Source organism: Brassica napus, chromosome C1 (assembly GCF_020379485.1).
Source record: "Brassica napus cultivar Da-Ae chromosome C1, Da-Ae, whole genome shotgun sequence".
NCBI lineage: Eukaryota > Viridiplantae > Streptophyta > Magnoliopsida > Brassicales > Brassicaceae > Brassica > Brassica napus.
Window position 1 is genome coordinate 24,049,388 of NC_063444.1, and position 16,143 is coordinate 24,065,530.

The window sequence follows — 16,143 nt, forward strand, 5'->3', positions numbered from 1 at the left end:
AAATAATTTTTTTTACATCAACATAAACAGATTCATCAAAGACTCTACAAACCAAATCAATAACTCCGCAAAGAAATATTTTCATTTTGAATTAGGAATATTTATTTTCAAAATTGTATATTTGGCAAAAGAAATATGATTATTATTTTTGCATTTGGAAGATTATATAAATTTTGAATTTTTTTGTTGCTAAATCAATTCATGATTTTATAAAAAAAAATATTTGGTAAGATCTTTTATATTTTTATCAATATATTTTGTTATAATTAAAATAAATGAATTACTAAAATTTCAAAGCTTTCTAATATCACATTTAGTAAAATTATACATGAACTATAGGTTAGTTATATACTATTATATTTTGTTCATAATCATTTTTAGATAATATATTATTGTGAGTTTCAAAATAAATAAAAGATAATATATACTTGTAGATATAAAATTTTAAATAATTTTATTATTTGAATTAAATTATTACATAGTTTACACTTTTATGGTGAATGAATTATTTAAATGAAAATATTTTTTTAAAAAAATAGTTTAATTAACTTATTTCATATAATTTTCTCAGATTTAATTCATGTAGTGTTTAATCGCATGAAAGCTACTCCTGACAAGGGTGGTATAGTACATTGGAAGCATTTGATGGTTTAATGGGAGCAATGAATACTAGAACTAGTCAATCACCGTTACACACATAAATAGAAGCTTTTATATGGCCAATTCCCAATGTAATGTACGAGGAACTTGAGACAGTTTAATGTCACATTTGCTACAGATTGTTCTCAATTGGTAAAGATAATTTCGGAACTAGAAGAATGACCATTTTTGCAAGTTACTTGGAAGACATAAAGATCTTGAAAGGGAGTTTCCACAGTTGTCTCATTCATATACCACTGACTCTGAATTCAAGGGCGGACAGTCTTGCACGCATCGCCATGAAACAATTGTTGTTTGTCGTCCATATAGATGCGGAACCACCAGTTTAGTTTGTAGAGTCTATATGAGTCTGTTAAATTAATGACAAAACGTGCTTTTAATATAGATTATAATTTTAATATTGATAAAAAATAGCAAGTAAATTTATAATAAAATTTAATTAACAGTAATTTATAATTATAATATATTATTAATATCGAAATTAATTGATGTAATATTTAAAATATATATTTAAAACTTTTAATAGGATTTTTTAGATATTTTCTCAATAGATATAGTTATAAATAAAAATAAAACTCAGATTTATAGTTAAAATTGATTTATTAATAATATATTGATTGATTATTAAGAGTTTTTTTTAGAAAATATTATATATTTTATTGGTTAATGTAAATAACTAAATATGTCATATTAAGTAATTAATTAACTGGTAGATAAAAATAATGACTCCATTTTAATAGAATAGACTTTATAATATTTGACACAATGAAAATTATTTTGTCAAAACCATCTGTAATCTTATTCTTTTAGTTATGGGAGATTTGATAAAAATGACAGTTACTTAATTTAAGTGCAAAAGTATACTCTAAACTCAATCAAATGCAAAATAACCTAAAAGGGTAGTAAAACTAAAACAATCACCTTACGACCAAACAAAAAAGTTGTAATCATTTTTTCGATTATAACCTTACGAAGTCTTCTCAGATATTGAAGTCTTATATGAGAAGTCCTCCCATGTTAGTGAAGTCTAGAAATATTCTCATATATTTAATCTTAATAATAATTTATAAAAAAATATTTTGATGGAAAATCAATTTAAATCATGTAATTATAAATAATTCTAAATGATGTAAATTTTGATTTATTAAAATTGAACTGTTTTCAACATAGATAAGTGAATTTAGGTGGTAACTCATGATTGTCCTTGGTTTAGGGTAATGAAACACATTTTGTAGTATTGTTTGTAACTTTAGGGTTATATTTTAGAATATTAAATTTGTTTTTTGAAATTTAACATATATGGGTTTAGTTTTGTACATATTAAACACCTTATAAGTTGATCTTATGTTTAGTGAATTATTTGTTGCTATCTAATTAGTTATTTTATTTTTAAGTTTAGAAATATTTTAGTGCATTTTATGTTGGAAGACTTCCCAAAAAGTCTTCTGAGAAACCTAATTAGAATTTTCGTCTTCTTATTTCTGTCTTCTGAATTAGAATTTTCATCTTCTGAATAACATTCTCTCTTTTCCTCTCAAAGTTGATGCAGCAAAATGTATCTCACTATAAAACTCTCCAACCTCTTTCTAATCTCTTTAAACTTGAAGACACCAAATTTTCTATCAATTTTTCATCTTTTTGTCTCATGTATTTCTCACAACTTTACTCTTTTTTTTTGTAAATTTTTATTCATAGTTTTCATCTTCTACTCTTTTAAAGGTAGATCTATAAAATTTGGATATGTATTTTTATGTGTGTTTACATGTTAGATTCGAAAAATTTATAGATTCAACCTAATGTGTCAACCTAATGTGATTGATTTATTTATTTTTTAAACATAAAAAATATTTTTGAAATTTTTCTATGTTTTAAAACTATTTTAACGTTTTTTTATATGCAGATTTTTCAGATTTGATGACAGTATCGATCTTCAGACTTCGTTAACAGACTTCTTCAAAAGACTTCTGGAGAGGTCTGTTGGAGAAATCTGCTATATGAAAACTGCTGAAATTGGTAAAATTTTATTTTTCACCCCGAGCTCTCATTCCTAAACACTTTGATCTCGTTTTGTATATTGTTATGTAACTAGATTTAGTTTGATTCATATTCATTAATCTTGTAAACTGTTTGATATCACCATGACTATAAACACTTTCTTCTTCCTATTAACAAAACATCCCCTTTATTTTTCGCTCTTCCGGAACCGGCATAGAAATGGGTGTCAATTGAATCTAAGTACATCATTGTTGTTCTAAGAATATTGTTATCCACAAGTTCTTCCTTCCCTAGTTATCAAATACAAACACTACCAAATTCCTAGTGTGGATTTTATGATCCACATTTTAGGGCCACCTATAGGAAAGATAAACAAAAAACACCATTGTAAAAACCCAATTAATGGTTTGAAAGCACGAAAATAGACCCATCCTACGAGACTTCCAAAAGCCAGTACGATAAGTTTTTAAAACGAAATGACATCGACCAATCGAATGTCAGAGCTACACGACGATCCAAAATATTGGACCTCAGTCGCCTGATCAAATGGATCGTTTTCATCCAAGTGACACCAGGATGTTGTAACGCTATCATCCCGGCCGAAACTCGCCAAAAATTGGTTGAGAGGGAAACATGACTATCAACAACAATCCCTCTCAAACACAAAGATTGTTTTCTATGAACAGAGACCCTTAAGCTCGATAAACCGCATGATGATGCTCTCATTATTCAACTCGACATTGGCAGATTCCAGTTATCAAGTTTATTATTGACACCAAGAGTTCGACTGAAGTCCTTTTCCACGAGATGTTCAAGAACATGGAAGAGGCTATCCCCTAACCTTTACCACCGCAAATCGCCGAATTCTCCACCTTCTGCCGGAAGCTACTTTTATTTGTTAGAGCACTTTTACTAGTATGCAAAAATGAAATCTAATTTCACACTCTTAATTTTTCTTGACTTTTCTCACCATTCTCATGTTCCATTTCTTTTCTCCTTAGAACTGTTTTTCAAATCATATCATTTTTATTTGTTGATCTTAATGTCATCTATGCCGATTTTACCATCACTTCCATCCTATTTTTCTTTCACATATATCAATAGAGAAAAAGTTTCAAATTCGTTGTGCGGTATATATCAGTCAACTAAATAACATTGATAATGAATTTCAATATAGAGAGTAGAGATGGTAATCTCGAACCTGGATTGCAAGCCTGGCCCAGGAAGGACTGTTGTGGGGCAGGTTTGGACGGGGGTTTCTAGGCCCGAAAAGTAAGCGGGCCTCACGAGTAAGTGTCCCCCGGTATTGGGCTTTCGGCGGGATGGGCCTCACGTGGATTCCAGGGATAGTAAAGACCCGCTTCATCTAAAGATTCTTTCACAATTTTTACCTGAAAAAATGAGAGAGAGAGAGAGCAATGATGGTGACTCGGCTTCGATCTTCACCAACCTATGGAGCTCCGGTGATGGCGGTTTGATGTTGGACGAAGTTTCCGGTCTCTCATGCATCTTCGATCTGATTCTTCTTCCGGTCATCCCTTGGTATTTGATCTGCAGAAGAAGAGCTTCACCGACAACTCAGATGAACTTTGTCGACTGTTTCTTCACCAACAACCTCCGATGAAGATTCCACTTCAGATGTCGATCCCCAAGATAATTTTTTTCTTCTTAATTTGGATCTTCTTTGTTGTATATCTAAGTGTGTATATCTACTGTAGTCGTTTGGATCTTCTGATGCCGATCTCCAGGATCAAGCCATCTTGGACTTGAAGTCTTGTATATAGATCTTATATGTTTATACCAGATGAGTGTAGTTTGTATGACAATGAGTATCTAAAAAGAGCTTGGCTTTCTTTTGATTATGATTGCTTTGTATTGCTATAGAAATCTTGATGCTTGGTTGACTTTTATGTTCTGCAGATTAATCTTAGTTCTCGGATTGCAATACGTATACTTGAATTTTTCTAGTCACTTGCATTACTCGTTTTGACTATTGTTTGTGGTGATTGTTGTGTTTGAGGTATACTTTATGTTTTGAAGATTTATCTTTTTGATAGTCGCTTGCATTACTTTGATTACTTTTACAGGAAATCATTGCTCAACCCGATAGAGAAGATCATGGAACTCAAAAACCTTAAAAGAGGTATATGGTTCCAAACTCAACTTACATATATATTTATTTTTACTGCAGTTCTATTTAGGACAAGTCAAGCATATGTTAGTTTGAATGTAGTTACATGTTAAGAAAAACTACTAATGTTGTGACTTGTTTTTGCAAAGAATGAAGTTATATCGTGTCTCGTGAGCCGGTCCACAAAAGCCCATGTTCACGTGGGGTGGATTGATAATGCCCTAAGGGGAATGCGGTACCAAACGGGACGACACAGGCTAACCTGCTGGCCATCTCTAATAGAGGGGATGGTGAATTTGGTAGACATGTCAATTAGGACCAAAATCCGCAGTTCGAACCCGCCCAGCCCTAAGAATTACCGGGCTTGTGCTTAGTTTTATAAGCTCCAAAAAATTGGGTCTTAAAGGCTAAACCCATTTGGTTTTTAGGTATTTTTGGCCTAAGTCCCTTTGGGCTAGGGTCTGTCCGAAAACCCGGAATTTTATACTTTAGCTTAAATATTATCGTTTCTACAATCAAAACCATTATTAGTATTGACATATTATTTTAATATTTTTATCCAAACTCTAATAAAGCAACTATAAAAGTTATTAAGGCACTTTATTGTTTGATCATTATAAGTATCACATTTTAAATTTTGCAAATATATCTTCTTCTTTTATGTACAACATGTTTTTTTTATTTCAAAATGTAAAATATGAAACGTTTGACCATGTTTATCATAAATTTTGTTCTCTTATATATTTAGTTTTAATTTATATTTGAATATCTGAATCTTATTAAATTTGGTTTGTTTATAATATATTTTTAAAGCATACAAAAAAAGTAAAACATCTTTGATAAGGAAGAAAAGTTTAAACTTATTTTATATTTTAAAACAAAAAAAAAAAAGGAACTATTTTTTTATGAAAATTCACATGTATTAAAACGATAGAAATAACAATCACAAATTATTTTTCGAAAAGCCCAAAAAACCTTATAGCCCTATAAGGACTAGTGCGGACTTTGAATTCTAGGCCCAAAATATTTCCGGGCCGGACCGGACTCAAATATTTAACGGCTTAGCGGGTTTGGGCCGGGGTGGGCCAGCCCCGAATTGACACCCCAAGAATTCGGTGATAGTGATTATTTTTGTGACGAAAGAAATAGCAACTACGAACATGGTTTGTTACACCGAAAATTTTCTTTTTATATTAACAAGATTGAGAAGATGCTAACTAACATTGAGCAAGTTATAATTTACTTGATAAAATGATCAAAGAATCGATAATCGTTTCTTACAAAAGTCATTATGTAAACTAAGCAAGTGTTTTCTTCAATTAACCATCCAAACTCCAAAGAAATAAGAAGACATGTTATTTTTTACATTTCGTCTAAAGATCAATCTGTGAAAACCTGAGTACCGTTAACAAGAGGTTGTTGTTCCGAGTAACCGATACTACTCTCATCACTCAAAATGCTATAATCAAAATCGTCGAATTCATACTCATCATCATCGTCTTCTTCGTCTTCCTCCTTAGACTCTGTTTCTTCTTCTTTTCGACTCACCACGTTAGACCCATCTTTTCTTCTTTCAATTGTCTGCTTAATGGCATCATCGTAAGACATATCATACCACACATTGCCTTTCCCAACGATGGATTTGTTGTGTGCATCCTTCATTCTCTCTTGCTTGCTAATCTCTGAGTTCTTTGGCTCTCCCCAGTAGTCATATTGGTACAATGCGCTTGTCGGATCGTATTGGTCTTTCCCAAAGAAGCTTCCTGGCTTATACCTCCCTGGTTCCTCCAGTGGTAAACTAAGTGCTTGACGACTGCAAACACATAATTTTAAAAACATCAACACCCTTTCAACAACATGAACATAAATCTCTCACTTTATCAGCTTTTGATTCTGTCATGATATTTTTTGTTACTTACGAGCTGATATCTCTGAGCAATGCTTCTCTTTCCTCCAAAGATCTGCGCCAGTGTAAGGCATCATACTCGTCCATCTCAATGTTTCTTCTTAGCTTGTCGATTTTGTATCCTTCTCCTCTTGCTTTAGCCTCCATCATTAGTTTATTATGGTACTGCACAAGACAATAGGAGAGATTTAACCATTGTCAGTATAAAAGATTCATAAATGTTAAGTAGTTAAGGGGAAACCAACCTTGCGCTCTATCAAGGCAGCCTCTAAGTCAAGTTCCTTGACACTGGTTTTCTGTGAACAAAACAAGAAAACATATAATCACATAACTGAGACAGTACGGTTTCACCAACACACCAGTAGAAATTTTTTACCAGAATCACTTTTGGCAATTTGGTTTTCTTATAATAAGCTTCACCATGTTCGATCTCCTTTTGTTCATCAAAGCCTTGGTCATCAGATAGCTCTGACAGTTTTTTGCCTTTGTACTTTTCAGGGTTAGCTTCGTAATCATCCAAAATCATTTGCTCAGCTACATGTAACTGCCACAACTGCAAAAGAAGAGATATCAACATTGGTGATTTTCATAAAGCCAACTCATAACCAACACGTATACCTTGTCAACATATGGGTGATCAGAGAGTAGCCCTTCCTCTTCTGGCTTTGATCCTGGATCTTTTCTAGGCTCAGGAGGTCTTCCACAATCTCGCTGCACATGATAATGTATATAGAGATAAAGGGAGAAGCTTAAAGAGAGATGAATGACATTTGAAGAAAGGGTTCCACTAACCCGTATCTCATCTGGATTAGTGTCCCCATCGCGATGGAATATTGGTGGAAAGTCAAACTTATTAAAGCTGAAGCAAGATTGGGAAAAACAAATTACATGAACCAAAGCCGTTTGACAAGAAAACTAAATAAAAAGGGAAAATAAAAATGTGTGAGTTGCATACATCATGTGATCTATATTAGGATGGACGAAGCGCAACTCTAAGGGAAACCGAAACCGGTATGGATCTCTTTTTGCCTGGAAAAATAGAAAGAAGAAGAAAAACATGAGCATGGAAGATTGCCATATTAGCTTTTATGATCGTGCAAAAGAGAGGTCTGTCTAAAGAGTACCGTGATCTCAACGATAACATGCATCCCAACTCTTATGAAATGCCTGATCCAAAACCAGTCATTACCTTTGATAGGAACCCACCTGCAAACCAAGTAGAATGAGCATATGAAACATCTTTCATTGACAAGAGACGACAATCAAAGAAAGTTATAAGTAAATAACAGCAAGTAGATATACCCTTCATGAACACCTCCAATGTCAACAAATGCTCCCTGGTACAGATGCAAAGTGGTGACTGTGCCTTCACAAATCTGCATGGACGTTACGATACCGCTCATATAACCAATCATCTGATGAGTGATGACCAACAGTTAACAAAAGGCCTAGGAGTAAGATTCTTACCATCCCTGGATAGTAAAAGGGAAGCTCATACTGCAAACAAAGATAGAGCAATCAACTTCAAACACATGCCTCTAGCTAGCAAATAATCAAACAAAGAGTAAGACTTTTACCATCTCCTCTTTGTAATCCTTCCCTCTTATCCTTCTACCTGGATAAAAATCTTGATCATACTGCACAGATAAAAACATCATCTTAATTACATAATCCATCTCTCAGACATTAATCCAACACAGTCTCATTTAAAAAACCAAACCTTGTACGATTCTTCCTCAAGCCTGTCTTTATTAGCGGCGACCCACTCATTGTATTGCTTCAAGAAAACCTTAAACCTCTCCAAACACATCTTATCAACAGTAGCATCCTCTCCCACCTTCAAATCCTTATCCAAATCCTCTAACCAAACCCTCTCAGCCATCAACTTATGAGCTTCCCTTATGAACTCGAGCTCCTTCCTATCAACCTCCCAACCTCTGGGCGGCCAATCACGCGGCGGAATCTGCCTAACCACCAACGGACCAGCCCAAGAGGTGTCGAGAGGCGGCGGTTTATCACCTCTAATCTCGAACTGCTTCGCGTACCATTCATCCTCCGTTATACCCATCTCCTTGATCTTCTTCTTCCGGTAGGAAGGTCTCAGCATCTTGAACGCCTCGATTGCTTCCGGCGACTGAAGCGGAACCTCCTCGCCTTCGTTCAGAGACTTTCTCGCGAAATCGGCTTCGGGGGTGAGAATCTCCTCCCAGGGAGCCCAGCCCCGCTCGATCCAGTTGCGTCGTCGAGCTTCGTCCTCTGTGTCTTTGTCCTTGGGTCCGAATTTCTCGAGGAAGGTTTCGTCGACGGGGAACTCGTCGGAGCTGAAGCCACGGCATGGCGGCAAGGCGACGCGGCGAGGGGGTTGGAAGCTTGGGAAGAGAGGTTTGGGTTTGCAGAAATTAGGGTTTGTTGGGTTCGTGAAGGTGAAGGTTACCGCTGCTTGGCAAATCTGCATGATTCTTCTTCTTCTTCTTCTTCTTCTTCTTCAGGGGTTTAAGAGAGTGAACAAGTCTCTGTGTGTGTGTGGATAAGGAAGGGGTTTATAATTCATTTGCAGTGAAGAAGAGAGGTATTTTTCACTTATGGATGAGCCCCATATTTATTAAAACATTTTGTTTTTACCAGAAGAGTTTTTTCATTATCACTAAAGACCCCACGTAGGAGATGGACGAATTATTGTCCTAGATCCAAAATCCGTTTTATTATCCATTGCTATCCGCATCAAAACTTCAAACCTTCAAACTATCAAGAGGAAATTTCCAAATATAACCCAAAACTTGGTTTTAAACACAAAGGTATACCTCAACTTGGATCAAATGCAAAATTAATCTAAAATGCTACTGAAATTATAAATAGTCCATTAGACCAAACAAAAAAAATAGAATATATTTTTAAGAACATACCCATAGAAGCCTTATGACAATCTTCTCATATTCTATATCTTAAAAATAATTTTTAAATTTTTTAAAATATGTTGTGATGGGGGAGAATTGAAATCATGCAATTATAAACATTTGTAAATAATATAAATTAAGATATAATAAATTTGAAAAGTTTTCAACACAGATGAGTGAATGTAGTAAGTCATTGTATTTTTTGGTTTTGGATTTTGTAACATATGTTGTAGTATTGTTTGTATTTTTAGGGTTAGATTTTGGAAGCTAAACAATTTTTTATAAAATTAAAATTTGGCCTCTATGTGTTTAGTTTCATGTATATTAAACATTTCAAAGTTTATTTTAAGTTTCGTGAAGTGTTTTTTTCTGTGCGAGTAGTATATTTAGAGGTAGAAGACTTCCAGGAAGTCGTCTAATAGAAGACTTCCTTGAAAGTCTTTTGAAACGAAAATATTTAACCTAAATGAAATTTTTTGTCTCCATATATAAAGAAAATGTACACAATCTCTCTCTTCCTCTCAAATGGTTGCAACAAAAATGTAATGATTCTCACTATAACTCTTCAACCTCTCTCTAATCTCTTTGAACTTGCAAACATTAAACTTTATATGAATTTTTTTTTTTTTTGGTCTCATCTCACTTATTTATCTTGTTTTTCAGATTTTTTTATCATATGGTTCTCATCTTCCATTCATTTAAAGATAAATCTATAAATTTTGGATATCTATTTTTTGTGTTTTATAAGGTAGATATATCTAATAGCGCTTCGCGCGGGATGTTTGCTTCGATTGGTGTTGAAACGAAACTAATTGTGTGGTCTAAGTTGTTGGATAATTTGTTTGCATGAAACTACATGTTCTGGGATTTTGGCATATTTATCATTGTTCTTTTGAGGTTGTGATGTTTGATTCACTTTAAAATTTAGCGTCAAGCAACTGCTAGGTTTGATTGAATTTCTTAATTGGTTCGGTGGAAGTTATTTGAATTAGTTCTTTTCATGGTTATATATAGGCATGTTTCTTTTTTTTTAACTGGGCGAATTATTGGACAATTGTGCGATAATTGCTACTCCGTGTTATTGGCTTGAAATTACATTTTGGATATATGATTTTTATTGTACGTAATTTGAATTTCATTAATAGTGGAGGTGGCAATCAACACAAACTTTTAATTTGAATTTCATGTACTTCTATATATATATTGTTTGATTACTTTTAAGCATATCAACTAAATCTTTCTCATACAGGTTTATAGATGTAATGTGTCGACTAACATAGTTATGGATTTAGGTTGGTTTCAATATGATAAAATATTGGTTTTCACCCTAGTGCTGATTAGGTTGCGGTTTTTGGATAATTTCGGAAAATTTAGGTAAAAGTCAATTTTTAGTTATTTTGGATTAAATATCAGATAATTCTAAATATTTTAGATATGTATTATTTGGGTAATTCAATTCTTCTGGTTATTTGAATAATTTAAAAGAAATTATGATAAAATAACATTCACGTAATTCTTTTGTTCCGTGTATTTCAGTTAATATGCAGTGTTTTAAAAATAATTGGTAATTTTTAAAACTAATCGGTAATTTTTAAAACTAATCATAATTAATAATTTTAGGTATATTAACTATACTTTAAATAATTGGGAACCCATTCGATTTTCGGTTTGGTTCCGTTTTTTTTCATTTTTATGTTTTTCTACTCTACAAATATATGAACCGTTTAATTATTTATAAAATTTTTTCCAGTTTCAGTTTGGTTTAAGTAACAGTGTTAGGAATGGACTAATGTCCGATAAAATATTGGCTCCAATTCGGTTCCGGGTTTTCGAAGAATTTCTGATAATTCGGATAATAAATGAGTTTTGAGTTATTTGGGATTAAATATCAGGCAATTCAGATAGATTTGGATATACATTATTCGGTTAATTTGGTTCTTTCGGTGATTTGGAAAAATTCAAAATATTTTGGATAAAAATGTTAGGGTAATTTCTTTTTGGTTGTGAGTGTATAAGTAATATTTAAAAATATTGGGTAATTTTAAAACTAAAAATATTTGGTAATTTTCTTTGTTCGGATTTGGTTTGGGGTTTTCGACTCCATATATATGTGAACCTTTTGGTTATTTGTGAGATCAATTTGAATTCGAATTCATTTTTTTCTTCTTCTGTTTTGGTTTGGTTGTCGGTTAATACTAAAATAAATTAATACTAAGTAAGAATAATTACTGTTTAATTTATTTTGTAGAATTTTATATCTAAAATTATAAAATTTTTACACTGCTGATTTTCTTATATTCTTTTAAAAAATATAAGAACCACTTCTTTGTATTCATCTACTACCTTTTGTAAATTTTCTAGAACTTTGATCATAGCTTTTAAATTCTCAATGCCTCTGTCCATGTCACTCATCCACCAGGGTTGTTTATTCAATATCTATTACCTTGTGTGAATCTTCTAAGTCTTGGATCATACTTTTTGATCTCTTGAATCCAACTCAAGTTAGGCTTTTTTCCCTTGAGCTCAAATACCTGTTTTTCAGCATCCTCATTTTTGATCCTTTGCCTCTTTTTCAGGTATTGAATCTTAGATTTTGACTGTCTGAGTTGCAAACCAAGTTGTGATTTACGTTTCTGCAACTAACTCACCTCTTTTGATACATCTTTTATATTATGCGTTTTTCTCAAGAAGTGCTCCATGTCTCTGCAGCTCAACAACCAGTTTTGCTTAGTCATATTTTACCTTTTGTCTTTGCTCTAAAACCTGAGTCTAGCATTTTTTTTGTTTGAGTTATGTCTCAAACTGTGATTTTTTTCTTTTGGGACTCTGTTTATTGAGTAAGTTAGGAAATAGAGTAAAAGAAGTATGTATAAGCAATCGATAACTCCAGAGTACATCACGTAATAGTTTTGATCGTCTTAAAATTGTTTCAATTGTTGAGAGCTCATACGAAAATTGAAACATGAAGTCTTTGAGTCTATGTGGCTTTTTCAGATCTCGAAGATATTAGCACAATAATAATGCATAATACTAAAGAAGACAAAATAATAGTTTTAACTGGTGTTACTGTTTGTTGGAGTTGAATTTAGCATTCTCCCACAAGGCCCATCAGGTAACAGGATTCGGGTCATTGACACCGGCAGTCTAGTTGGGATCGAACTTGGTTAACCTACCGTTTGGTTCTAGAGCTCAATGGACCGACCAGGTCTTACAATCGATTGGCCGACTGGGTCAGTATCAGCCCGTCAAGCCATCGCTCGGCCGAAAAACCCATCGAGCCATCGACTGACTGAAAAGCCCATCAAACATTAGTCTGGGCATGAACTGCTAGGGCGAACGAGTGTTAGACAAATAGAGCCTATAAAAGGAAGACATATGGGAAGAGAATAGGGGCCGAAAAGAGAGCCAAGCACTGGACGGCAAGATCTAGGGTTTTACGACCAATCGACCTCTCCAGCGTTCTCGTCAGAGTCTTTCTACAAAGCTCTGACCTTTCTTTCTTTCATTAATCTCTTTGTAATCTCGTTTGTTATCACGTACCGATCAATAGAACGCCTTTGAAAGACCCACCATCGAGTTTAGTTTCATTTCGTTCGACCTAACCAAACTCAGATTCAACATTTGGCGCCCACCGTTGGGCCTTACAGAGTAACGTTCACGAAATCAGTATGAGTCCCCACGATACACCCGCTGACGGCAACCGACCGTCGGCCTCTGTTACGCCGGCTCCTGAAGCACCGGCCGCTCCGAACCCGTCTGTTCCCGAGATGCTGCAAACCATCATGGCACGTTTCATTCAACAAGAAGAAACCAACAAAGCTACGAGCGACCATCTGACTGCACTCGCCACCGCTCTCGGAACCCTTGATGGCGAAAACGACAGAGCGGAAACGGCAAGAAGGAGGTTGTTCGCAACCACAAACCCTAACCGCAGAATCGAACAACCAACAGACGAAGCAAACCCTACAAACGGCGAGATTTCACAAACGATTGACAGCTCGGACTCTCTAACTAGCCGCCAGATCGCCGATCTGCAACTTTCACTGCGGGACATCCACTCTAAGATACATCATGTCGAGGCATCCGCACCAGAGATCGAACGCGTCCTCGCCACCACCCGGCGAAACCCCTTCACCAAGCGTATAACGAAAGTCAAGATCAAGAAGACGGAGAAACTCCGTATCCCCCCATACAAGGGAGACTCGGACCCAACCGACCACATGACCGCTTTCAACATCGCTATGGGTCGAAATCACTTCTCCGACGAAGAGAGAGACGTGGGCTTCTGCCAACTCTTCGCCCGAGAGCCTCTCGGGACCGGCCCTAAGTTGGTTTTCCCATTTTAAACAAGGTTCGATCGATAGCTTCGACGACTTGTCCGCATCTTTCCTCAAAAACTACATCATGTGTGATACGCCCAAAACGGGATCATTCTTTCGGTAAGGTTGATATGAACTCAGATCCGAGAGGATTGAGAACTGATGGATCGAGGGGTGACACTAAGGGTTGCGGAATAGCCCAAAGATACTACCAGACTTCGATCGTTGCCGGATGTGACGCACCGGTCCAACAAAAGAAGGATCGAAACTTGGAGATAACCTCACCAAGAAACTAAGAAGTGTTCTAAACAAAGAACAATGAGAGAAACTCATAAAAAAGGAAAAACAATCTGTTTTATTTCGTGGCTCTAAGGCCTTATTTATAGGATTACAAGTTGTAGAGATCCAAAGAAAAATGTGCTAAAAACAAGACATTGGAAATAGAAACAAAGACTTGACTAAATAAAGTCTTTGACTGAAACCTTGACTACCTCTTCATATAGCCACGACCAGGACTTTGAAAGGTGAAGAATATACTCCTGATATGGGCCAAGACATGTCCCTTTGAGGCCTGGTCGAAATCCATCTTTTCCCTTAGCCAATATTTTATCGGTTTCTCCATTTGGCCCAAACAAGCTCGTTTTTGAATCTTTTTGAAAACCATCAAGCCCAATGCTTTCTTGAACATTTAGAACATGAATAATAACCTTTGTCATGATTGGATTGACCGTTGGTTCATCAGAAAGAAGGTTAGCCATTTCGAGCTTCTCGGGTGGTCTGAATTCGCGAGAACTGAAGATCACCTGATTTGTAAATAGCATAACTATCACATATGAACTCTGTTTGATCTGATTCTTCTTCAAGGAGCTCCGTAATTGAGTTGAGTACATTCTCCAAGTGATTTCATGCGTACAAGCCTCGTGTTTTGGAAGATATGAGTCAAACAATGAACATATATCTTTACTGCTTTCCATGATCAAGCCATGCATGTCTGGTTTGCCCGGTGCGCTACCCCACGGCACATCATTCCCTCCCTCTTGAAAAGGATTTGACCTCAAATCCATTTCACCTCTATCAAAAGGAAATGAATAAGAGAAAACGAATTTTAAAATCATATAAAATTCAATGAAGGAAAAGTATGGACAGAAAGTTCCTTGGAGTTTTGGACTTGTTTTCCTCAAGTACTCCCAGTTCCATGTCCCTGATACATAAGAAATTTGGCATTCACCAGTGTTTTCTCTCCTTGGGAACTGATCATACTTATCCTGTACTTTCAAAATAACTAGGGAAACCACATCAAATCTGCGAGAGAAATAATCAAAGAGTTTCTCTATCCTTAGGACATCAAGAACATGATCCAAGCTCTTAGGATAATCATCAAAGAATGTGTTGTAAACCAAGATGACATCAAAGCTCAAGAGAACACGATTTTCAAACATTGGTTTCAAATTATGCCAAGGTTTATCAGTTTCAACACACAAGTTATCAAGCTTCAAAACAGAATCAAAAATAAAATCGGTTTCAGCTCTATGTGATTTTTGTTTCAGCAACTTCTTAACCAAAAATTCGTCCAAGGCACAAGTGGATGCAAATAAATTACCATTGATCAGTTCTTGTCTATAAGGGCTCAGATTAAAGTCATGTTCTTTGAAGACAAATGAATCAAACGATTTTCTAGCACAAAAATCAGACTGTTGCAAATCAAGCTCAAATGACTTTTCAAGATGATCAAAACTTTTGCTATGTTTCAAAAACTGATCAAGACTCAAAACAAATCCAAAATGGATGTCATTGCCATTTTGAAAACGTTTTTGATCAAGAATTCCGTCAAGTTCAAATTTTTCAAAAGAATGAATCATGTTATCAAAAACAGAATTTGAAACACAAAATTCTTTAACTTTGTCAAAACCAAAACGATTTACAACAGGAGAACTGATCTTAACAAACATTTCAGGCAGAGAATTAAGTAAATAAAGTTTCTCACAGTGCTCTTTAGGCAAAGGCGTAGAAGTTGTGCCTGGATCAAAGCAAAGATGTTTCTCTATGATGATGGATGATGTGCTTGGTGCTTCCTCATCAAAGATTGGATCAAGCTCGTCTTCTTCATCAAAGATGGGACTAAGATCATTGTCCAAGGGTCTCCTAGTCTCAAGACGTGGTCCTTGATGTTGGTAGTTCAATGGTTCTTCCTCAAAAACCTGTGAAACTAGAACAAGACTACTCGGATGCTTCGGTTCA

The 16,143-nt window shown here is 34.9% G+C and overlaps 1 protein-coding gene and 1 long non-coding RNA gene across 2 annotated transcripts; one reads left to right on the forward strand and one right to left on the reverse strand.

Annotated features, from left to right (window-relative positions):
• Positions 1-458: 458 nt before the first annotated feature.
• On the forward strand, positions 459-5,387 carry LOC111202318. Its single transcript, XR_002655281.2, has 2 exons — positions 459-4,798; positions 4,936-5,387. It is a non-coding gene; the product is annotated as an uncharacterized LOC111202318 (long non-coding RNA).
• A 622-nt stretch (positions 5,388-6,009) lies between these two features.
• On the reverse strand, positions 6,010-9,259 carry LOC106376558 (protein PLASTID TRANSCRIPTIONALLY ACTIVE 10). The gene is made up of 12 exons (XM_013816654.2): positions 8,413-9,259; positions 8,270-8,329; positions 8,160-8,189; positions 7,995-8,068; positions 7,817-7,898; positions 7,648-7,721; positions 7,485-7,551; positions 7,311-7,403; positions 7,069-7,245; positions 6,938-6,988; positions 6,706-6,857; positions 6,010-6,599 (listed from the first exon to the last, which is right to left on the reverse strand). Exons 1-12 carry the CDS (start codon positions 9,145-9,147, stop codon positions 6,167-6,169), a joined length of 2,028 nt encoding a protein of 675 aa, XP_013672108.1. The 5' UTR covers positions 9,148-9,259; the 3' UTR covers positions 6,010-6,166.
• Positions 9,260-16,143: the final 6,884 nt, after the last annotated feature.